Source organism: Clinocottus analis, unplaced genomic scaffold, assembly GCF_023055335.1.
Source record: "Clinocottus analis isolate CAN_PGR_092001 unplaced genomic scaffold, fCliAna1.0.p SCAF_17, whole genome shotgun sequence".
Lineage (NCBI taxonomy): Eukaryota > Metazoa > Chordata > Actinopteri > Perciformes > Cottidae > Clinocottus > Clinocottus analis.
In genome coordinates, this window is record NW_027175898.1 from 14891416 (window position 1) to 14914787 (window position 23372).

At 41.3% G+C, this 23372-nt stretch overlaps 1 protein-coding gene across 14 annotated transcripts in view; it reads right to left on the reverse strand.

The window, feature by feature from the left end:
* The window catches only part of syne1b (spectrin repeat containing, nuclear envelope 1b), a 71572-nt gene extending 52858 nt beyond the window's left edge, over positions 1-18714 (reverse strand). For 6 of the 14 annotated variants that reach the window (XM_068579947.1, XM_068579940.1, XM_068579946.1 and 3 more), the window contains exons 1-25: positions 13311-13817; positions 12090-12151; positions 9625-9720; positions 8040-8123; positions 7717-7737; positions 7078-7170; positions 6654-6832; positions 6312-6508; positions 5606-5715; positions 4935-4967; positions 4578-4685; positions 4336-4473; positions 3713-3877; positions 3505-3617; positions 3216-3384; positions 3019-3115; positions 2862-2882; positions 2348-2550; positions 2035-2199; positions 1790-1942; positions 1544-1687; positions 1036-1203; positions 715-873; positions 457-621; positions 154-288 (exon numbers count right to left, since the gene is read on the reverse strand). In XM_068579947.1, coding sequence (XP_068436048.1) covers positions 154-288; positions 457-621; positions 715-873; positions 1036-1203; positions 1544-1687; positions 1790-1942; positions 2035-2199; positions 2348-2550; positions 2862-2882; positions 3019-3115; positions 3216-3384; positions 3505-3617; positions 3713-3877; positions 4336-4473; positions 4578-4685; positions 4935-4967; positions 5606-5715; positions 6312-6508; positions 6654-6832; positions 7078-7170; positions 7717-7737; positions 8040-8123; positions 9625-9720; positions 12090-12151; positions 13311-13386 — 3054 coding nt within the window. In that variant the 5' untranslated portion in view covers positions 13387-13817. Of the gene's footprint in view, positions 1-153; positions 289-456; positions 622-714; positions 874-1035; positions 1204-1543; positions 1688-1789; positions 1943-2034; positions 2200-2347; positions 2551-2861; positions 2883-3018; positions 3116-3215; positions 3385-3504; positions 3618-3712; positions 3878-4335; positions 4474-4577; positions 4686-4934; positions 4968-5605; positions 5716-6311; positions 6509-6653; positions 6833-7077; positions 7171-7716; positions 7738-8039; positions 8124-9624; positions 9721-12089; positions 12152-13310; positions 13818-18577 lie in introns of those variants that run through there. The other 8 variants (XM_068579939.1, XM_068579943.1, XM_068579951.1 and 5 more) reach the window with 8 other exon arrangements.
* Positions 18715-23372: the final 4658 nt, after the last annotated feature.

Below are 23372 nucleotides of genomic sequence, written 5' to 3' on the forward strand. Positions count from 1 at the left end.
CCTTTTGGCTGATGGGCTGAAAATATATTTTTGAATTAATAGCTATATTTTTGTCTAATTGACATAATTGAAATGTGTTTATTTGTATCATTTGCAATCTACTTGGAGCTGTATTATTGCACGACTTGACACTATTCAATACAAGGAGCTAACCTTCCAGTGTTTGTGGAGCTTTCTGACTGTTTCCTGCAGCGACTGCTGCTCCTGCTCTGGCAAAATATCTGTCAGCTCATCACAGGCCTTGAGGAAAGTATTCAGGACCCGCTGATCCAGCTGACCAAAGAACTCCTGCAAGAAAAGAAAAAAGAAAGACCTCATCATTTCTCACACTTTCTGCATGCAGGCCATGTCTTATTGCATTGTTCCACACTGTGCCAGAACTGACGAAGCATGAATTACACACTAGGTGCAGCTATGTATGCTCTTGTGAATCTTGCACAAGGCCCGTTTTCTTACGGTGTGTTTCTTGAGCAGCTCCTCCGGGTTGCCTCTTTCCGCCAGACAGTTCTGTGCCATTTTAAGAACTTTCTCCAGCTCTATCCGTGACTCATCAAACCTCTTCATGAGGCTGCTGTTTGCCTCCACATGCTTCCTCCACTCTGTAGATTCCTTAATCATGCCCTTAACACACAAATGACAAGTTTTTTTTTTTAAATACCAAAACAGTTCTAAGAGCTGAACAGAAATGAAAACAGGCCTTGGTGTCACATGTACCTGTGAGGAGGACTGCAGGTCTGCTACTCTTTTCTGCAGGAGGCTCATGTCCATGTACTCGAGGGTGTTACTGCCGTTCATTATTTTCTGGATGGTCTGGTGGTTTCTCTCTATTGCTGTCAGACACTTCTTACAGCTTTGTGTGAAGGTCACCAGCTCCTGCAACATTCAATGGCAAGCTGAGTGTTAGTCGTTTATTCATATCGCGAAGCTGTGCTTTTTACTTTCAAACATTGTGACAAATCAAACATGCTTGGTATTGAGTATGTTATTCAATTTCTTTTATCTATGGCAACATATTGAAACCCTTGTGTTCGTTACCTGGCAATTCTGTTTGAAGTCTACTGGTCCCTCAGAGTCGCCGGTGCCGGTAATATGACTGGCCTTCTCCAGAGCCTGGTAGAAGCCTGTGATGTTCTTCTCCATTTCTTCCAGTGGCGGTAATAAAGACTGAGACTCCCTCAGCAGAGGCAAACACGTCTCCCTTACCTGTGTGGAGAAAAGCATATTGATTAAAGAGAGTCACATAAGACTGATATGTGGTTTTGATCTTAAATCAAATACAAGAAATGGAAACCATTTGTTTTCAGAGGCAAATTATCTTTGTCCAGCGCAAACAATTACCTATATTTAATATTTATGTGTTTATGCTTTGGTTCACCTTTAGGGTAACTTTTTTTGGTTAAGGTTTGGTCATGCTTTTGGCTGCTTTTTTATGTAAAAAAAAAAAAAATAAAACACTAGTTTTGCTATAATGTATCCACACAATCTCATACAAAGAGAAGTGAAGCTCAGCACGTGTACATACTGCATGATTACATGCACACACCTTGCTCAGCTGCTCTTTGATCGAGGCCATCACGTCCGTCATCTGTGAAACTTCCTCCGGTGAAGTGTCTTTGGTCAACAGCTGAGCGGTGCGGCTCGCTGCCTTACAGGCGGCTTCCATCGCTGGCACTTTGTGCTTGACTTCCTGAAGTCAGTTGGAGTAGAAAGTAACTTCTCTTTTCATGACACAGCAGAGAGATTCAAATCAGTCTTACCCAAAGAAAGAATGAGCGAATCGGCTGCTTACCTCAACACTCTGAACAAAGGCTCTGACATTCAGAAAAGACACTTGGACAGGAGCCGTCATCTTCTCGTTGGTTGCATCCATGAACATTTTCAAGGTATTAATCCCATCTTGGTAGTCTTGTCGCAACTTATCTACTTCGTCTGCTCTTGCATACTGCCAATGAAACAGAGGAAGACAGTCAGTGGATCAGTTTTTATCTTTTTTTTTAAAGATAAAGATGGTACAGTTGCTCAAATGTCATTTACATGTTTGACTTTGACGAACAGCTCCCTCCATCTCCCGTTCAGCAGGAGAAGCTGCTGCTTCAGATCTCGTGAGACCGTGTCATCGCACGTCTCAATGAGAAAGTTCCCGGCGTCGTTCATGTCCATGTGCTGCTGCATCCAGTGAGAGAGGTTTCTGAAGAAGTCCTAAAATAGAAATACAGAAACAAAAAACATTGCTGCAGTGACTCAAATGCTGTGTGACCTTTTTGAAATCCTCACACAGTGTAGCGGCACAAATGTAACATTACAAATACTACTGTTTACCATTCCTAGTGTCTGTGATTGTACTTACACGTTTGGCCTTCTCTGACTGATTGAGCATCTGCTCACCGTCCTCCAGCCAGGCCTGCAGAGACGCCACTGTGCTACTGTACTTCTCCCAGTTGGAGATCACCTCCTCCAGCATGCTGCGAACGCTGCGCACCTCCAAAGCCAGGTTCCTCCACTGAGCCGTGGCGTCGCCGAGGAATTTACTAACTCCTTCTGCTTCGTCAACTGAAAGTCAATCAGGGAACAAGTTCGGTTTAGGTGAAACCAATGTGGGTATTAACTGTACAGCCATGTCTGCTACAGTCAATGCTACGGTCTGTTAGGTCAGGAAGGTCGTGCTGCGATAGCATTCCGATTGATGCAATTATTGTTATTTTCTCATGCACAGTGCAAGATTATGATTTTTTTTTTCAGTTCTGGGGATTAAAAGTATGTTAAAGAAGAGACAAGTGCAGCCCCACATTTACAGAAAGAAACCGCTCAGGAGACAGGCAAAGGTACGGTTTTAAAGGCTGTCAGGCTGTATTTGGACTTACCTTTGTTACAGGTCTTAGACCCTGTAACATGAAATCAATAATAAGACTGTTTACCATGAGCCCAAGAAAATGTATAGACACAGTACATACATATAATACAAATATATATATATAAATACATAAACAAATTGGTAATGGAAACAGAGAGGTTTCTTACTTGAACTGTCTGACTTCACATAAACCTCTGCAGCTTGCTTGAGGCCTACGAGGATTATATCATACTGCTCAAAGAACCTGTGGCCTTCAACAAACGTCTGGAAAAAGAAAGGCAAAGATGAAATTCAGATTAAATAGTCTGGCAGCCACAGCGACTTTTTAAAGACTGCAAGTACAGCACCAATCAGTTTCACTTACCAGGTAGGTTTGCAACAGGAGTTCGACTGAGTCCCGCCGGCCATATTTAATGATCCAGGACTTGAGCTTCGACTCAGCCAACATAAGAAATGCCATGAGTCGATACTTCATTTCCCAGAATTCCAGTTTAATCAAGTGAGCGTGCGACGATGTGGACACAAAATTAAATCTGCAAAGTAAACAGATTTTCAGAAAAAAAAATTATTTATGCTTCGATTTTACACGAGGCATCTAAACACAGACAATGTTTTACTTAATTAAAAACCAGACTCTGCTGTGAAGGTCGTACCTTTCAGCCATGTCTTGGAGCTGCTCAGGTGGGACAGGCACCCCATTCACTGACCTGTCCCTGTGGATCTGCTGGAAGGTTTGTTTGTGCGATTCCAAGCTTTTTAATACCTCCTGCAAACATGAATCACATATGAATGACATTCACGTTAACAGCATGGTACAGTAGGTATCCACACACTTTGAAACTCTACGGTTGACTGTGTTACCTTGTGTTGCTCTAGTTTCCTGTGCAGAACGTTGGCTGTCTCCTCATGAGCATGCTGGATGGGAATGTCCTCTCTCAGAGCCATCTCCGCCCTGTGAAGCCAGGCTCCGATCACTCCCAGAGGACCAGGCAGCGACTTGTCCAGATGGATGTGCCAGTCCAGCAGCTGCAATCGACATCCATTAAAAACCCACTCGACCAAAACAAGATCCCACCATAGAAGAGGCTGTGCTGCTCAAAACATGTCCACATGTTCACAAGCAATCAGACCACAAAAGAGTTGTTTGCCAGTCTGGATGAGCTGTGGATGTCCAGAGGAGCAAGCTGCCCAGTGAACAAAACCTCCTCTGTTCCTGTCTCCTCCCCTCTGAACAAACTCTCATTCAATCGCTTCCATCCCACTGAACTTTCACTGGCAGTCAGTGAAGAGAGGAGAGTTTCTCTCATCACGATATCTCCACTATTGCACAGAAATTAATATAGACACATGACAAACAGACAATCTATTATTCATCATCAGGTTATCTTTACTCTGGATGTGATATATTATCATAATTAATGATCCTTTCTTTTGTGGCTTGATATAAACTCTTCATGCTGTGTAGAAGTATGCTGTGCAATCACCCTGGCAGACACGCGGTCCCACGCCTGTTTGACCAGAGCTTGGTCCACGGACAGCTTGCCGTCCCTGTTGACCGGCTGCAGCAGAGGATCCGTCTGCTTTTTCTTCATTTCATACTGGACACGGAAGCTCTTGAATGCCTGCGGAACAAAACACAAATGAAAGTGGTTGAGAGTTGATGAATGTCTTTGTCAATGCAGAATGTCATGGAACGATGCGCTTCATCTTTCCGGGCCTGACTCGCCTGATATTTGTCCGTGAGGCTTCCCTCTGCGCCCTGGGCCCGCAGCACATCTCTCTCCAGCTGATCTAAAAACACCTTCAGCTCTCTCAGCATCTTCCGCTCCTCTCTCTGTCACAATCAGGGGACATCCAGGTTAGAGTTTAGGGGAAAAACTGATGCGAATCCCTTTTTCCACATGAGCTTGCCAAAATGTTCAGAAACTAATAACCAAATTGACATTTGAGAAGAACATTTCTATGTTTTAGCAAATATTAGAAGGGTTTTATAAGTCATGGTCAAAGGAAAGGGGTTTGGACTCTAGCATCCTGTTATAAACTTTGGATTTAGTCTGTTAATTTAGTATAAAAAAAAACATACCTCAAGCATTTGCTCTATATCTTGAGGACCAAACTATCCAGGAAAGCAGCAAGGCGCACAAAGAGATGCAAACACACCACACAGTGCATTAGAGGAGCGAGGAGGAAAAAAAAGAAGCAAAGTGGAGAGGAAATGGGATGAGTTGGAAAAACACTCCAAACAGAAAGCATGCAGCACTATGACCTGATCTCTCACCTGAAGTACCGGCACTGACAGTGCAAAAGTTGGAATTGAGCCAAGAAGCAGCTTAATGTGCACAAAAAAAAATAAGTAGATGGAGAAATTAAAAGAGTCTGATGATGGAAAAAGCAATATTTTGATGATTAAATTACTACTGTGTTCGTGGTATGATGAGAGCTTCATGTGACCAAATGACAAGTAAAAAAAAATTGCATAAACTTACAATAATTTAGCACAGCAGCAGCTAAAGCATGTTTTAATCAAGCATACACTGTTGATCTATGCATATGGTCATGAACAGTTATGCATGAAGTATGAGGTACGAGGAAATGTGGATGGCAATCAACATATATGATTTAATGATTTAACGAATGGCGATAGTTATTCTAGATCATTTAGTAGGACCACAATGATATTTGTCCTAGATATTCCCTGATGTCGGACTGGTTGTATGCACGTATAAAACGTTTTACACGTTTTCAACAAAGTACCTCATCCTGCTGTCCATCAGTCTCAGAGTGGTGTGGGTTCGGGTAGTGCTTGAGAAACTGAGCCACATATGTCATGATGGATTTCTCATCTGGCTTGTCTACGTCCACATCTGGAGAGCGACACAAACGTTATATGATGCACTGGGCAAAAACATTAGACGGTAAAATTACCTGATGCAAAATGTTTTTCAGGCGTAAAACAAACATTTGACAGAGCTATTATATTAGGTATTGGGTCATATGACATTAATAATAGCAGTGTGTGTCCTCAAGAGGGTTACTCTCTGCAGGCCCGACAGCTAATTATACACGTGCACTTCCATATCCATCCGTGGACCTGATGTTTCTAAAGCATCGGGGGTCAGGCTCCTGTGAAACACAGAGACGTTTCAGGGCCGCTCTTTGTGCATTAAAGCATCATGACTCTGCTGGTGAAGACAGGACTGCAGAGCTACTGCGGACTGCTTCACTTCCTCAGACTAAAAGTCAGAGCCGCAAGTTAACACAGCGTTTTATTCCTCTGAAGGATTTCACTGATCTTTTCAGCACACAAATGCTCAAACTGCAATTACGGCTTTTATGTGACTATAACAATGATAAACATCCAAATAGTCAACAATTCAACAGTTATATTCAATGCTATCTTGTCTGAACAGTCTACTGCACTTGAATATTTGATGCAAGCAGCAGGAAAGATCGAGGGCACCTTCTGCATCCAGCAGGCGGGGGATACCCAGCTCATTTTCTGCAAGTGCAAAGGCGTCCTCCAAATTCTCCCTGTTGCTCCTCCTCCGCACCAACTCCATGTCCACCAGGTCCGGCCTGATGGCGTGCACCACCGACTGGAACGCAACACCATCGCGCCAGCTGGGACCGAAATCCCTCACCTCAATTCCATGATACCTGAAAAACACATAGGTGAACCATGTTTGTGAAGCAAAACAAACCCAGAACAAAGGCACCTTATCTGCTGTATCTCATACAGCAGAGACGATCTCATGAACAGGTTTCAACACTCGGCCAAAAAGGTGATTTGAAAGTGACTTACTTGGCTGCTGTGCACTGCACCCATCTGAGCAGGGCCTTCTTGGCATTGCCCTGGAATCTGTTAGCCACCTTTCGCTTCATGGGTGGGCTTCCTGCCTCAGAGCTGGCTAAACTCTCCACAGAAGAGTTGCTGTTGGACAGGGCCTGGAGGGCTTGCAGGTTGCTGGTTAACTCCTCAATCTAACATATAGCATGAAAAAAAAGGTATTTCTTTTGGCATTCAATTGAATCGGCGACATAATCTCTCTGTTGTCGTCTGCTTTATAACGTTATCCAATGCAAAGATAAAGATCAACATTTGTTCACAGAAGATTAGGTCCAGGTGTTTGTGAAACTCAGGGTTTAATCGAAGGGCATCAACTCACGTTGGGGTGAGCACAGTTATGATTAAACTCTCGGGATTTAAGGATCAGATCAAGTTTTACCTGGAAGTAGAGGATAACGGTCCATATCAACCCAAGAACAATTGATGGCCGTCCATCTGCGATGTCAGTGGCATGAATGTTTACAAGCTTGATCTGAAATTAAAAAAACAAGCAGAGGATTATTATGAATAAAATAAGTCTGGAAGTGAGATTTATTTTTGCAATTTCACCCCCAGAAGTCCCCGAGAAGTTTCATACTATACGATCCAAAATGAAATTGCAAGCTTGTGTTTGCTCAACGTCATCAAAGTCAGGTCTTTGATGAAGATAAGTACTGTAATATAGCCAAACCAGGAGGGCAGACACAGCCACATTAAAAAAGTGAACCAGCAGGATAAACAGAAAAAAATATGAGAATTGTGTCCAACTAGTTATTTAAGGAAAATCAGAGGTAGCACAGCACTGAAAGCCTTGCACTGGAGAAAGGCTCCATACATTGTAGAAGCTCTGGAGAAAAACACATCAGTAACCAGTGTTCTAGTGAAAATGCATTAAAACACATGTCAGTAGCAAAGAGTCTTAAGTACATTCATTGAAACAGAAATGATTGTATCCAAGCGTTGCTCAGTACACGTCGTGCATCAAATGAAAAGATTGCATACAGTATGTGATCACACAGGGCGGTTAATGGCGACTGACCGGAGATCCTCGATACACAGACTGAAGGCACACATGACGGGAGAGAGATCACAACAATGTAAGTCTCCGTCCTCGGGGAGCTCAGATGTAAAGTGGGACACATGCTTTATAAGAGCAACGGGATTTAGAGATGGATTATGCAATCAAGAATTCCTATTGCTATCTGCCCAGACCTTAAGTACACTGACGAACATCTAATCGACAGTTTTTCCTCATGAGTTCTTAATAACACCCTCGGCTTTTTTGAGACATAACACACTGCTGATGTTTTGTTAAAAAATACTTTTAAACATTTAAAAGGTTAAACTGCTGATAACGCTTACCTTCCTGCCTTCTAGGAATTTGAGCGCTGTGCCGATGTTGGAAACCCAGTGGATCCTCTTCAGCTGGCGGCCTTGCTCACGGGGCTTAAGACACAGCGGACACACAGTAAACATTGCGAGCCGAGAAAAGCATATTGTACGAAGCTGAGGATCTCTTCATTCCACCATTTACTGCTCTGAAGCATTGTGACAAATTCACTGCAGAAGGTAATTTTGTCTCCTTTGCTGCTTATCCGCTCCTGCTTTCCACTAGTTGCACACAGTAATAGTGGAAGTGGCCTGGGAATATTAGCAAGGCTTTTTCTAACACAAATTAAGTGGTGACTGCCAAAGCTGCTTTAAGAGAAACGGCATAATCCTGTGCTTTAAAACCTGAGTGAGATCCAGCTTCAATACGATCTGTCTATGTGTTTATTGGCTGATGTGAACCAGCAGGGGTCCGCTCCTGGAAGCAGTAATTGAAAGCATCAGGCAGTATTCACCATGACATGACATGACATGACATTTGCCAAGTAACAGCTTTACAGATGACATGGCAGTTTGTTTTAAGACAGGTCTGATTACTAAATCCCTCTCAGAGTCCGGGGCCACTGTGTTTATTTGCGTGTGGGCATGTACTGGTATTTTTGTGAGGATCAATGGTGGTTTCATACCATCGTTGTGAGGACATTTGTGAATTGTTGGGACATTTTGGCAGGCTTTCATTAACTCAAATGGCTGTTTAAATGTTTTTAAGGTTAAGTGTAGCTTTGGGTTGGAATGAGCATTTAGTTGTGACGCTCATGGTTAGGATTAGGGGCGAGGGAACGGATTATGTCTATGAGGGTTCTCAAAAGTACGCAAAGACAAATGTGTGTGTGCGTATGTGTGTGTCTGTGTGTGTCAGTCAGGGATATAGAGAGAGGGAGAAACAGACACCAGTGAGCCAAAAGCTTCTCACAGTGTGAGGCTCAGATCTAAACTATGGCCCCGCAATTTCTGTGCAGGGATCCAACGCTTAATGCGTACAACAATTTGATACAAAGTTGCTCAGTTCTGTAAGATGAACATGGAGGATATATACACAATATTTAGTTATCTGTTAACAATGGTTCCTCAAATAGATTAAATGTAATTAAAGATTTACAGATTTAATAAAAAATTCAACTGGTTGAATTAACTGTGCTCGCTGAAGATTTCCTAAAAGGTAAGTAGATAATTATCTGGCAATATTTTCATTACCAATGTGTAGAGGAGTGGCTTTGAAAAGTATTTCATTGACTTAAAGACTAACAACACAGCTCACAAATGTGTAAATTGTTAAACCTAAATCCTCTGTAGCTCCTTGAGTCTAATTTGTCATTTTTGCTTTTGTGATATACAAAATCAACTGAATTGAAATTGAATTGAATGCATGGACAAGTTGACCTGTGAAGTTGACCCAGACGAAAAGGCGGACCTTGATTTACATATTCATTATTCTAAGTGGATATCATGCAGGGTGGCTCTTCCCCTTTATTAAATCCACACATTGAATCATGAGTGTAAACATCCTAAAAGGTAGTAATCTTGGTAAAAGTCCTGTCAATTCATAAATATTACTTACTAGTCTTTGACCAGACAGAACCTCCAAAAGAGCCAAAAGTTTGACCCCATCTTTGATGTCCTCAAAAAGGTCGTTAACCTCGAGTGGTGGTTTGTACTGGAGGAGAGAAAACACAGCTTTAATCATTACAATAAAATCAAAATGGAAATAAATCTGTCTTGAAAGCCAATGCATTCAAAGAACCAGCAATGTTGCATTGTGAAATCTTTAGTGTGACAGGATATTAGTATGCTAGTCCATTAGCAGGGATGAGAGGAAACCAATTGCTGCTTGTGAGAAACAGGCTTGTTAGAAACCACCACAGAGCCTCCCTGCAGCTGAAAAGATGGTGCCTTTTTCCTCAGCAGTGGCTTGGTGCCCGGTCCTGACGCGATGATACTCATTTAACCCTAATTGAACTGTCTCCTGATATCATATTCACACATTTACAGAGCTGTACAATCTCCAAGATTGAATGACAGCGTTGTATCCTACTGAGCATTAGTAAAAGAAACAGATGTGTATTTATTCAGCAGAGTGAAGTTGTAATTAAAGCTCAACATGGGAGTTCTTTTCGTTGGCACCTTATACAGGCCGTTTCACGACTCAACATATTCCATGACAGGATGCAGTTGGCTGCCTATTTGGGGCAAAGCAGTGTGAAGAGGCAAGCGTCTGTCCTGTTATTCTGAACATGCACACTTTTCTTCTTCCCCGTCACAAAAGTACTGAAGAAGACGAGTCGTGTTTTTGTACCGCGAGCTCTTTTCAAATATTAGCAGTTGGAAAAAGTCAAATGGTATTACATGGCTGCACAGACAGCAATGTATTTAAAGAGTCAATATAAAGAATATACGTATATATTTAGTTCCAAAGTGCTAATATGCATAATCACGCAAATATAGCTTATGTCATTCCCACCATTATCACCCATTTAATAACTGAGCAACAGATTCACATAAGACCTCCTAACAGTGGGAAAACTGTGAAAATAACGGGAAAAAAACTGCTTAGTCATACAATATCAGAGGAAATGGAAACAAAGACTGCAGGAAGTTCAAGCTTAGATAATACACACTTTCCCCCTAAAACAGTAGATTCCTTTCAGCCCAAAATTCAAACAATTACTCAAAGACACTATTGCAAGAAATCATTTGTACACTGATAAGAAAAGTTTACTGTAAACCAGCATCATTCATATAACAGCTGTCCGCAGTGTGAATATGACCGTTAAAGCTCTTTTCATGATGTAGCTGATGCTACTTTAGTCCTATTGATATGCACAGTGAGTGAGCTTGAGCTTGAATAATGAAGAATAGTCCAACACAGTGTCTCTGCTGTGGCCCACTACATAATTCAAATTCTTCTGAAGTTTCAGAAGCGACGCTTTGAACTAATGCGGGAAGATCGGGCTCAACAAAAGACCCCTCCAAACGAAACCTCTTCGCTAGGTTCCAGCCCTAAACCCTGTAGTGGCGTCTGACTTGTTGAACACTCTGCTGTGTCATCATCAGTGATTACAGTCACTCACTACTTATTCTGACCACTTCTTCAGTGTGCATAATCTGATATAGTTCGTTATTTAAGTGTCACAGTCTGAAATAATGCAACAGTTAAGTTTAAAAATATGTTATTGTTGTAATTTACTGTGCATGCCTGGACCTTAGACGCAAACGACTGCCTACAGGGAACTGTCCTCACCCTCTTGCTCTCCATCTGCACACGCACCGCTACGCCTGCCAAGCCTGTCCACAAATACACACACTCACACGGATAACAAAACACCCACGCGCACACCTAATACACGACGAACACACACCCCACACACCAGTTTCTGAATAATTCCTTTATACCTCCCATATGTCCACATAAACACACTTCCCTAGTGAGCCTCTTTAAAACTGCACTGCAGTTCTGCACTGAGAAGATGCCTCTGAGCTCCCTTATGAGCGCCGTTATCTTTCCAAAGCAAAGCAACAAGAATGACCTTTTTTTTAATGGTTCTCCTGTCAGGAAAACAGCACAGAAGATTCCTGTGTCCTGTGTTTTCTTTTACTGTGCGTTTCCCTCTCCATCTCTAGATCCAGAAAACTGTCGTAATGAACACGCTAAACATGATGTGATCTTAAAATGCTGAAGGAACAAGGTGGTTTAATTCACGGTTAACTGGATGAATTGAATTATATCTCTTGTGCAGTGTTATTAGAGACCATTATTGTCGGATTCACAGGCGTGACGGGTCAGTAGCCGGAAATACCAAAGAGACGCTACATCATCATGACGAGTGATAAAACACCTCTAATGAAAAAGGTCAACTTAGCGCAGCTCCCAATTTTACATGTGATGTAATTGCCTTGACAATTTGTCTTACATGAGCTTGATGAGCCAGAAAAGCCCCACAATCTCTCGCCCCCTGTCAAATGGTATATATGATAGCCGTGTGGTGGGAAGACAGCGGAGAGCATGGATGAAAATTCACCACTTACCTTCGCTAAATGAGAGTTAATCCATTTTGTGAAGGTTCTCTTCTGCACTGCCTCCTGCTCGTCTGAAAATCAAAAGGCACAGAGGTCACGTTCATGTCAATACAGCACTCGGAAGACGACACATGCTCTTGACGGTTGACTGTTCAGCCACATGCTTGCGACGAGAGGAGCTGTTGATACTCGTAGAGGACACACAACCAAATGTAGACAATACATAGAGGTATACTCAAATCACAGGTTACGGATTTGCTCCTGCTAAGAAGTGGTTGTTAATTTTTTCTAGATGTGGATATGGTTGGGTTTAGAGCTGCCGCACAATCATAAAATATGAATCTCTAACTATATATATATATATACATATAATGGCTATTGTGTGACTCCACCAGCCAGAACCATACTTTATCTAACCTTATACTACATTATTTTACACTGCTTCTGGTATGTCAAGTAGCATTTCAGCCGCCCTGCACCAAACATGTTGCAAAGTACCACTTCTGCGATGGTTAGCTGTGTGCAATGTGAACAACACAGGCTCGGCGGTGCTCGTCTCATCGATGCTCTACAGCTCTCAGAAAGAGGTCATACAAGGAGATTAGAGAATGAGTGGGGAGGACATTTGTGCAGACACATCTCGCAAGCCCCCTCTGTGTGTTCAGTAATAACATGCGTGATTGTTTTGGTCACCCCCAGTCTCTTTTGTGGTCTATTAATATATTCAGTCCCAATGCTTCATGCATTATGTAGCAGGTATGACCAAGCAATGGATTTCTTTGCTAAACTGGTGCTGTTATTGCGACTGGGACGGATTTCTAACACCCTGACACGCATGCCGGTAGGCTGTTACTGCACACTGCACGGAGTGGCCATTTTTAAACATCCACCCTTAGAGATATAGACAGTGGTCACGTGTTGAGGGAAGCAATGCGAACACTATACAGGGAGCAAAGACATTGAGTTAACCCACAGGCAAATGCTTCATCACTGATGCACAGGGAATGCCCACTGAAGCATAGCACACACACATACAGATACAAACACACAGACACACACACAGATGCAGCACACAAACAGCTGTGTTTGAGCAGCATGACACTGTAACTAGTTCATGGAGCAGGGATTCACCTACAAACCATTAGCATCTGTCATTTCCCCAGTTATATCCCAGATTAGCTACGTATGTGCACACAGATGAGAGATGAAGGACGCTGCTGCCCTACTTACCACGTAGATACTGAAAAAATCCAGTCACCAGATTTATTGAAGTCTTTCTGACAGATGCATCCTTATAGTGAGCCATTCTACAGCCCACTCTCCGGCTCTCTCCTTTTGCCTCTCATCAGTTGCAGGGTACATGTATGTATGTGTGAAAATAAAATCCACAGTGGAAAAATGGCACAGCTGTCCCTTTGCTTTCCTTTCCTTTTTCCAGCAGGAAGCACAACAGATCTGGCTGCCTGGTTTCCCCGGTGAAAGCTAAAGAGCTGCTGGAGGCTGTGTTGAAAACGTCCCCTCCTCCCCGACACTCTCACACACTGACACACTGCACAAACACACGCACACCCACACCCACACACACACACACACACACTCACGCACAGATGGCGGAGGAGCAGACTCTAACGGATCGGGTCATTTACAATCCTATCCTTCCATCTTGCTGTGTCTTTGCCATCCAGAGGAGCCATGCCTGTGAGGATGTGCACAGCCTCCGCTGCACTGCCTCTGTGTATCATCATACCGTCTAATGCTGGAGAGAGATCAGCCAGGAGCTGCGCCACCAATCAGCATCGGGAAGGCAGTGATGTCACAGCCCTGGCTGCATGTTCCTGATTTATGCGCGTCTCTATCTGTGTGTGGACCTGTGTTTGCCTATGAGATTTGCCTAATCTTCTGTGAGACTGAGACAGTTAAAAAGCATCACAAATTCCAAGGAAATTATGAAGTAATTGTAACATTTCTATTTCAAATGTGTTTTTTTTTTTTTTTTTTTGGCCCTGTAAAATAAGATAAAGTCCCATGAGGCCTATTGATTAAATAGCCCAGAACTAAATTAAAAGACTGCTGCACAAAGCTCACCATGGTGCAATAGATCTCTATAATTAATGCTGAGGGCTGGTGAATGACATCCACCACCTGCTCTCTCTCTTTCTCTCTCTCTCTCTCTCTCTCAGTGCCAACGCTATTGTGACGACAAAGCAGACACACCCACTCCGGGATTCCCACTTCACACACAGTATTATGTAAAAGCGCTAAAGGATATTCCATGTTTGTCCCGAACGACCTACTGGAACAACTTCATCTTTGACCAGTCGGGTTTCTATTGGACTACTCCACTCTTCTGAATACAACACACATTAGTGAATAAGTATAGTACTGGACAGCTTAAAAATCCCTTTATTCTTTTAAGACCACGAGCATGCTAAAAGCTTCTCTGATATTCTAAAAATAGGCCTGCGCTTGTGATTCTATTATTACTGCTCTATAGACCGCTGGTAGAAGTAGCCCAGAAAAGCTATTTAGGTGAAATGGATTTTTTTTTCTTCTTCTCCCTTTTACATTAAAAAAGTAAAATGTTAAAAGTAGCACCATTCAAATGTTGACATGTGCGTACACTGACAACAATGAGCGTGCCGACATAATGCAATTAATGCACATTTATGAGTATCTAAATCCCAAGCAAAAAAGGTTAAAATAAAAATAACCCTGTAATTTATTGTTATCAAAAGATTTTTCCCATTTTCAATTTTTTTTATTGTAAAAATATCTGTTTTGCTTGAGTGTGAGTCAACCTATAACCTTTGAACTTAGGCCTTTACTCTTGTTATTCTAAACGCCTCATGCCAGATAGGACCAACCCAGGAAAAGTCCTCTACTGAAAGGAAGTGATGTGTTTTTGTTTCCACCAGAGTCAACACCTGCATTTGGGCCCTGATACAAAAAAAATATAGAAACTGGTCAAATGTTGAGCTTGAAGGATCATCCTTGAAAGCTGTTTTGATAAACTCCGTGCAATAGACACAAATGTATTGGGTTGTGATATCCAGTCCTTAAATACTTTCCAGGACAGAAAAATAAATCCAGTGTATAAAATAAAAAAGCAAATTTGTCATTGATATCTTAATTTTTTCCGGCCGCTCATTCTCAAATGTAACTTGCTATAAAAGGAGCTGTCCAGAGTCAAAGATAACTCAGATTGTAGTATGTATGTCAGCTCTGACAGGCATGAAATACTTCTTTAAAGCAGCTCCCCATCATCGAGTCATTATGTCTTAGCCAACTGCTTAATTAATTAGGCCTGATGTAGTACTAGTCGCTAAGTGGCAATTAAAAGCGAATAGCCCCAGCAACAAACACCAGCCAAGCATCAAACCAGGAAAGCATCTGCAATCCCCATGAGTGATGGAGTACTTAAGGTGATCTTAGGACGGATGATACCTTTGGCAATTCTGTACTGTAGGTGCTTGGCTTCATTGGCCTGTGTTGGTCACCGGGGACCATTGTGAAAGCCCACTCACGCTGTTGTTGTTCCATTTAGTCGAGAGCAGTCCTGCTTTAGCTCTGATGGGCCAACAACAAATCAGGCAGGACAAGATTTAGCCGTCTCTTCTGAGATGGTTGACACTGAGGATTTACTGACAGTATGAATGGTTTCCTGGTCTTCAAAACATGGCAATACTGTCCATATAATAGTCACAAAGATAACAAATGAGGAAGATACATAAGATATGGTTTGTTTTAATAACTTCTGCGGCTTTGGCTTAGTGTCGAGTGGGAAGCAGGCTCTCTGTTCATGAGATCATATCAGCGTGATGGCTGTCACAGCTGTTACTGACACTGTGGAGTAGAAGCATCTCTTACAGCTGACACGCATGCTAGTGTGTCTTTACTCCAACCGGGATGCAACTACTCCACCTCCTTGGCCAATAAGGACTTCCAATAATCTATATTCACAGTGTTTTAACTTGTAACCTTGGAGTAGGGAGGCATTTTGGTTGTCAAAACATCAACTGGAAGCTTTTTTTGGACGATTGATTCATCGTTCACTGGTTTTACGAATGTGAGGTTTCGCTCAGTCGCTGAACTTTAAACTGTTGGTCAGGCAAAACAGGTCTGGAAGAATTGAGATGGGCATTTTATCACTATCTTCTGACATCCTGCGTACTAAATGAATAATCCATGAATTGAGAAAAAGTTTGTTGCTGGCCAAATGATTTTTCCTTTCATGCTTTGTCACTTGATTACTTATCACAGGACGCAAAGAGGCTAAAAACTATTTAATATTTAATGTTATTACTAGAAATCAGAGAAAAATCCCAAAAAGTAACAATAAAAAAAAATACTAGGCATTTATCTGTTAGTATGTGTTACATACTATGAGACGTCACCACAAACCCTTCACCATCTGTGTTTCTTCATATCCTGTTTGCCACACAGCCGAAACTCTAATGAAACCCACAAGAAACCCAGGCAGAAAGAGAGCAACGCGCTTGTCATGCACACTCCACCAGCCAACCAACAGACATCAATTGATTCCTGAGGGTATGTAAGGCCACAAGGTGTTGCTACTCTCTGGTCTTACGGTGCTGAAATCAAATATACGACAGCATGATGGCAGCACAAACTGGAAGAAAGTATTTTGTCTTAGATTGATTGTTGATACATTTTGGATAATTCTGAATTAATCTCTTTTAATACATAGGGAAGATTACTGCAATCTACAATAGCTGGATACATTCACAAGACTACAGATTTGCTGGTGTCAATAATTCATCCACCCAGATGGACCTTTGCTCAGGTCAAAGTGAGCCTGCATTAACCGTCTCTGCAGGATGCCTTTAACGACAGGAAGCTGTGTTTGATTGAACAGTGAAAAAGCCCAGAGCAGCTCGCCGCTCGCCATCTACAGAACACCTAACGCCACTGGCACAATAATGTCTTCCAGATGTCACCTCACACCAGATTCCACATCCTGTCATGAAACATGCAGGCAATACTGGCTGGCACTTTGTATGGCAGATTATGCTACCTGTGCACGATTCACGCAGATTCATGAATTTGTCAGATTTTGTGTGATTGGTCGGAAAGAAAAACTAAGCAAGTTCATCTTATTGTATTTATATTATTATCTTAAGCATGTTTTTGGTGTGTGTGTATTTCGTATCACACTATACAGTATTAACATGAGTAAATATCTACTTAGAGAGACTTGAAACTACCTTATGGAGTCATATAATTCATCTCGAGGGCCCCAAAATGTGTGAAACAAATGAATAACCCAAATGGCAGGTGCTATTTATCATGACACACGTCACCCTCGTTGTGGTTATAATACTAACTGTGAAACCAGAAACAGGGCTGCGTTGGCACACGCACAGACAAATGTTTCGTAACAGTCTCTATGGTAACGAGCTATAACATTTCTTAGTATACGGCACATTCAGAAATACATCTAAACTGAGCGGAAGTGGATGCCAGAATCGACCAGACCTGCGTCGTGCTGGTAGTGGCCTCATGCCCTTGCAACAAAAGGGGAACACCAACAAAAAGAGACTCCCGCTATCGATCTATTCTCTTACCAAGGGCAAAAGGGGTGTCAGGTGTTAGTCTTGTTCAGTGTGTTGTCTGTGCATTCAGGAAGCCAACGTTATTGTGACTACGGTATTTTATGTCAAGACTCCGACCAGATGAAATGTTCCTGACTATCCGTGGGCTGATTCAATGAGCAAGAATAAAAATGAAGGAGCTGATTTTAAACCCAAGACTCGGATAAAAACATGAAACGTTCTCAGAAGTGGTCAAACAAGAGCAAAAATGGGTCTACTGGCAGAAAAAAAGTGTTTCCAAGATGACTTGATGCTACTTGAATAATGAGAGAATCCGATTTAAAAGATAAACAGATTAAAGGAGAGGCCTGAGCCATGTGTTGGGATCAGGAGTTTCACAATATAGTCTGAATCCGTATCCGCGACGCCAAATAGCGTAGTTTGGTCACAAGGTATCACAAGGATGAAAATAAAATGTGTTTTTTTCATTTCAATTAAGATCACATGCTATACGAACTGATACAAGACACCATGTGCACATCAAATATAATTACCCAAATGTGTGATTCTATTTTCCTTCCTGTGGACGAGCAAGTTACATCATGTAGGATTGGAGAGTATAAAATAATAAAAACATACTTTTTTTGGTGCATTTTATAACTCTAAATCTTAACCTGCAATACTAAATGCATTGCAGACACACAAATAAGTTGTACATGAAACAGATGAAAGTCAATTATAATAGTTTAATTTTAACAATATATGTTCTATGTGAACAAATGAGTGTGAGTAAGCATGTGTGTGAGCATCTTGCTCTGCAGAAGCTGCCAAGTGTGAGATGGGCACGCAGCCCAGGCATTGAATCAGCACAATAATACTGTGCAGCAGCGCAGGAGGAGAGAGTGTTCTGTCCGTCAGCCAGCCGAGCAAAAGAAGGACACTCACCCTGCAGCTTCTGCATCACATTGGCGATGTCCACAGCCGACCGGCCGAAGTGCCTTGGAGAGGCCATGTCGTCCCGCCGCAGCTGTATGACAAGGTGAGTCACAAATGCTGATGGCAGAAGATTCTTCACAACTGTCCTGAGTGGGACATCCCCTCTGCCCCTCCCTTGCTCTACTTCTCTCTCTCTCTCTCTCTCTCTCTTGCGCTCTCCTTCTAATTTCACTGCAGGACCAGCTCCAATTGAATCTCAGGTTTCATGCAGGGACAGCAGGTTTACTGTCCAATAGAAGCACTTCTTCCGGTCGTTGCCTGAAAAAGAGAAGCATGTTCAGAGAGTTTCGATTGAGGCCACACCTTTTGCCGTGCAGCTATTTCACGATGCTGTTTTGCTCGCAATTTATGAACTTATCGAAAGGTTTTTCGAACTCCTTTTGAGACCAAATTAACTGTTTAACTTGTTTTCTTGTTGTACAAGTACATGTTGATGTTAAATACCCCCTAGGGAAGATACTTTGTACCTTAAAAGTCCTATGCTTCTCATAGTTTACCTCAAACATTGAAATACTACTACAATATGCTTGTTTTAATTACTATATTCAAACTTTTATTCTAGTTTTCATTTCTATTAATGTTGTTTTTACCTCTTGTTGGCAATTTAGTGTTTTATTATTATGCAAGAACAACTTATTACTCAATAGAGTTTGCATATACCTGAAGACAGAGTTGGCTTTCAGTGAGTTTCTCATGTATAAATATAAGAAAATTACACCTCTACACCAAACCTTTTCACAGAAGACATGTTGACATGTTACACTAGGAAAAACACAGGTGCAATTAATACAATTAATAACAGCTGAATACCAATAAACAGCTCACAGTCACACTGTCATGGCTTAAAACTGAGGCCTCGTTAGTGTTATTTGTGACACCTGTGGTTCCCCTCCTAAAAAAATTCTTCAGACTCACCTTTCCTGGATGAATGAAGGTGTCAGTCAATTCATGAATTGCTTGAATTACAAGTAAGACTATTTCAAGTATGCTGCCACATGCAGGATATCCGACTAAATATAATGTCACTAGTTCTCAGAAATACATTTAGAGGAAGACATGAGTATAAATATAGACACACAGCTACACAAAGATAAGCAAATATTACCACAATGGTATCATCTGTAAAATGGTACTATAACTATAAAAAACAATGGGTTTAAATTAGGAGTAAAACTGTATTTCTTCTTGCCCAGAAAACTGCCAACTCATAAAGTCACAAGCACCTTTAAGGACAATCAAAAAGGAAGTTGCTGTTGAGTGATACAATATGAATTAGCGTAAGCTCAAATAAGTGTAAGCTAGCGAGCTAGACACAGCCGTTTCATCACGTGCACATTATCATAAAGTTATTTAATACTTCCTTACAGTCGAAAAAAATAGGACACCTGCATTTAAATGGTGTATTAGCGCCAGTTCAACAAGAGGAAGTTACTAAAGTTACTAAACTAGAACCAGCGAGCTAGAAACGTCAGAAAATAACTAAATTAATAGTTTATTGTTTCAGGAAGCAGAACCCTGACAACCAACGAGCAAAACATATATCACTCTAAAAGTATAAAGTTGCACATGACGTGTCATCTTACCACTTTCAGGACTGCAGACGAGCATGATAACTTTACAGCGGAAGAGCCGGTGCGCGTGTGTGTGTGTGTGTGAGTGTGTGTGTGTGTGTGTGTGTGTGTGTGTGTGTGTGTGTGTGTGTGTGTGTGTGTGTGTGTGTGTGTGTGTGTGTGTGTTGTGTTGTTGCCAATGGTAACGATGAAAAAGAAAAGAAAGAAGGTGGCGTGAAGTGAAGTTGGCAGAAGAAGAAGAAGAAGAAGAAGAAGAAGAAGAAGAAGAAGAAGAAGAAGAAGAAGAAGAAGAAGAAGAAGAAGAAGAAGAAGAGAGAGGAATTCTGGGTATCCCCCACTCTGTCCCTCTCCCGATGTCTATTTTTTATTATTTTAATATTTTTTTTTAACATTATTTGAGAGATATTTGTAAGTTTATTGTACAAAAACCCCAAAAAGGGTTTAAAAGAATATGTATCTCTATTTTAGGTGCATTATGTAAAACTAAATTTGAGAATGAGTCACTTAATTTTGGTTTTCAAAAGCTATTTTCTAAGGTGGGAATTAATTATGTAAGAACTTTTTTTATGTATATCTATCTTCAGGGTTACTAAATTGATAATAATTTAGCATAGGAATATATAGGCATAATGCCTGAACCTGTGTCTTTTTTCAGTAATATTGTATTGTATATAGGCTTCCCTCATTGTATTGCATGTGACGACTGAATAAAAACACAACAACAACTAGTCTGTCTTTAGTCTGTTTTATGAATGAAACTATACAGGATGTTGTAGTTTTGTGGGAAATCCTCCTGCAGCATGAAGCTTGCTTTGTCCTTTTAGCTAGCTCTTAAATTAATCAGGAAGTTGGGATGGGATGGGGGCAGACCATCTGGATCACAATTAATTTGTCAAGACATTAATAAAGGGTCACATGTCACTCTGATACACCAGAAGGCCTGCAGTTATACATGTGAGTGAGTATTAATGAAAAGGTCAGGGCTTTTCATTAATATCCTGTTAGTAAAAAGCAATCAAAAGGGAAACGAAACAGAAAATAGTCTTGAGTTTATTCCCAAGATGTCAAGACTCTTAGAAAAAGTCTGTCCAAAATTGTGAGATTTATTCCAGTTCTTTCTAAATCCCCCCCTTGATCCTCTGCACACAGCAAATAAAGAAGATGCAACAGATCCCACCACCTCGTCCAGAGAACACTGACGAGACAAATCCAATACAAGCAACATGAAATGTTTCATATTTAAAGGAAAAAAAGGCAATAATTCAGTGTGATCGACTCACTCCAGACCTGAAATTGGCAAGTGACTGCAGGGACTCGACTGAGTTTGTACTTAGCCAGCTGGTGGCTTTCTTTTCTCCTCATACGCATGATTGTGTAATTAATTTAACTGAAAAAGACACACTGTTCCAAAGGACGCAGTGCGGAATATGGTTAAAGTTATATCAGAAGTTTGACTCCCTTTCTAAATTCAAACTAAACCTTCAGTCTGTCACAGCTGGTGTGTGCAAGGCATTATAGGGGAAGTAACCAACTGCAGAGAGTCCAGGCGATGATGAAGATTTTTTTAAAAGTTTTCTTGAAGAAGTTCGCTTACAGACAGGTGCTGGCTGCAAGATAGACAGGTAGGTCGGATGTAAACAGAAAACAAAGGCATGAAACAGCAATCTAGCATGCTTTCACAAGAGGGGGAGGCTGTGCTATGGCTGGGGTAGGTGTAAAAGTCCAGGGTCATTGAGATAGTGAACAGGTAGAAAATGGCCGTGAAAGCACAGGTGTGACCATTAACACTAACTGGCTTCATTCTATTTAAGTGACGCTGTCTGAATGACGGCGAGTTAGCACGCACAATATCAGGTTCTGGTCTTTATAATACAGATCATAGTGACTGTGAAGTGCTCAAAGATGCACTTTCACAAATGAATCTCCATTGTAAGGACTTTACCGCCACCTGCTGGACTTATTTGAGACGTGAATTTATAGAGAATTTCCCTCACAAAATATTCTTTACGGTCTCTTCCTTAATACAAATGTTTGAGGAATGAGATCCTAAATAAGTGCTTTTAGATATCTAATAAAGGCCCAGCTATAAAGCTGTCACTCTAAATATGTGTCCATTCATTGGAAAGGAATAGTTCAACCTGTGTTTTGCGTCAGCTGCAGAGCTGCAGAACGTCGGCCTGAGGACTCTGAGGACAGAAGTGAAGCGGGAACACAGCAACAATTGAAGGAAATCCCCATAGAGACTGAGCGCTTGATATCCGGCAGACTAGTGGATGGTTAGATTTGCAGGGTTCAACTTAACCAGCATTAGTTTTTGCCCCAAAAAAGTCCCCTAAGCCCCCAGAAAGTCCCCTAAGATAATTGTTTATGGAGCATAATCGTCTTTAATATTTCCTACATTCACATAAGATGGTTGTTTCTTTTGAACGCATCTTATTTCCCCATCATCAACCCTCTTGAGGATGTGGTTGCCAAGAATGAGAGATCATAAATATGTTGTCAGTGCATTTTTATAACACTGTGACTGTGCAATATTAATATCTTTTAATAACAAAAATGTTTGTTAATATATTTATTTGTACTTATAAGGTTATTGGAAGAGCATGTCAGAGCATAACAAAGCAGGGAACAGATTTCCAATCTCATATGTAGCATCTTTAAAATGTCATGAATGATTGCATCCACTGAATTAGAGAAAGTAGAAATATTAGACATGAAGTGCTCATGATGAACTATTCAAACCACGTTCGTAGTCATAACCTTACACCAATGTGTTAACAGTAAATTATTGCAATAAAACAAAACACATCAAGTCACTGTAAATTACATATTACTGCACTATACCTATAATGCTATGCACATACAAACACTATAAAGATGTTTCATGGCAGGTTTATTGGCCATTTTGTGGAATTGAACTGTCAAAAGTGACAGCAAAGACTACACAGTGTATTGATCCCAAGGAAGTGATGCAAAAGGAAACAGCCCTGTTTCCCAGTGTTGTGTCCCACACAGATAAGCAATGCACTTGCTAATTTTAAAGCCAGAAAGGGAAGGAAGCATGACAGCCAAGTTTCCGCCGTACCAAACACTGGAGAGGAGGAGGGGAAAAGCAAAAAGCTTGTCTTGGAAAAAGCTTCGAGTTTGTCTGTTTTCTCGGAGTCGGTGTGGAA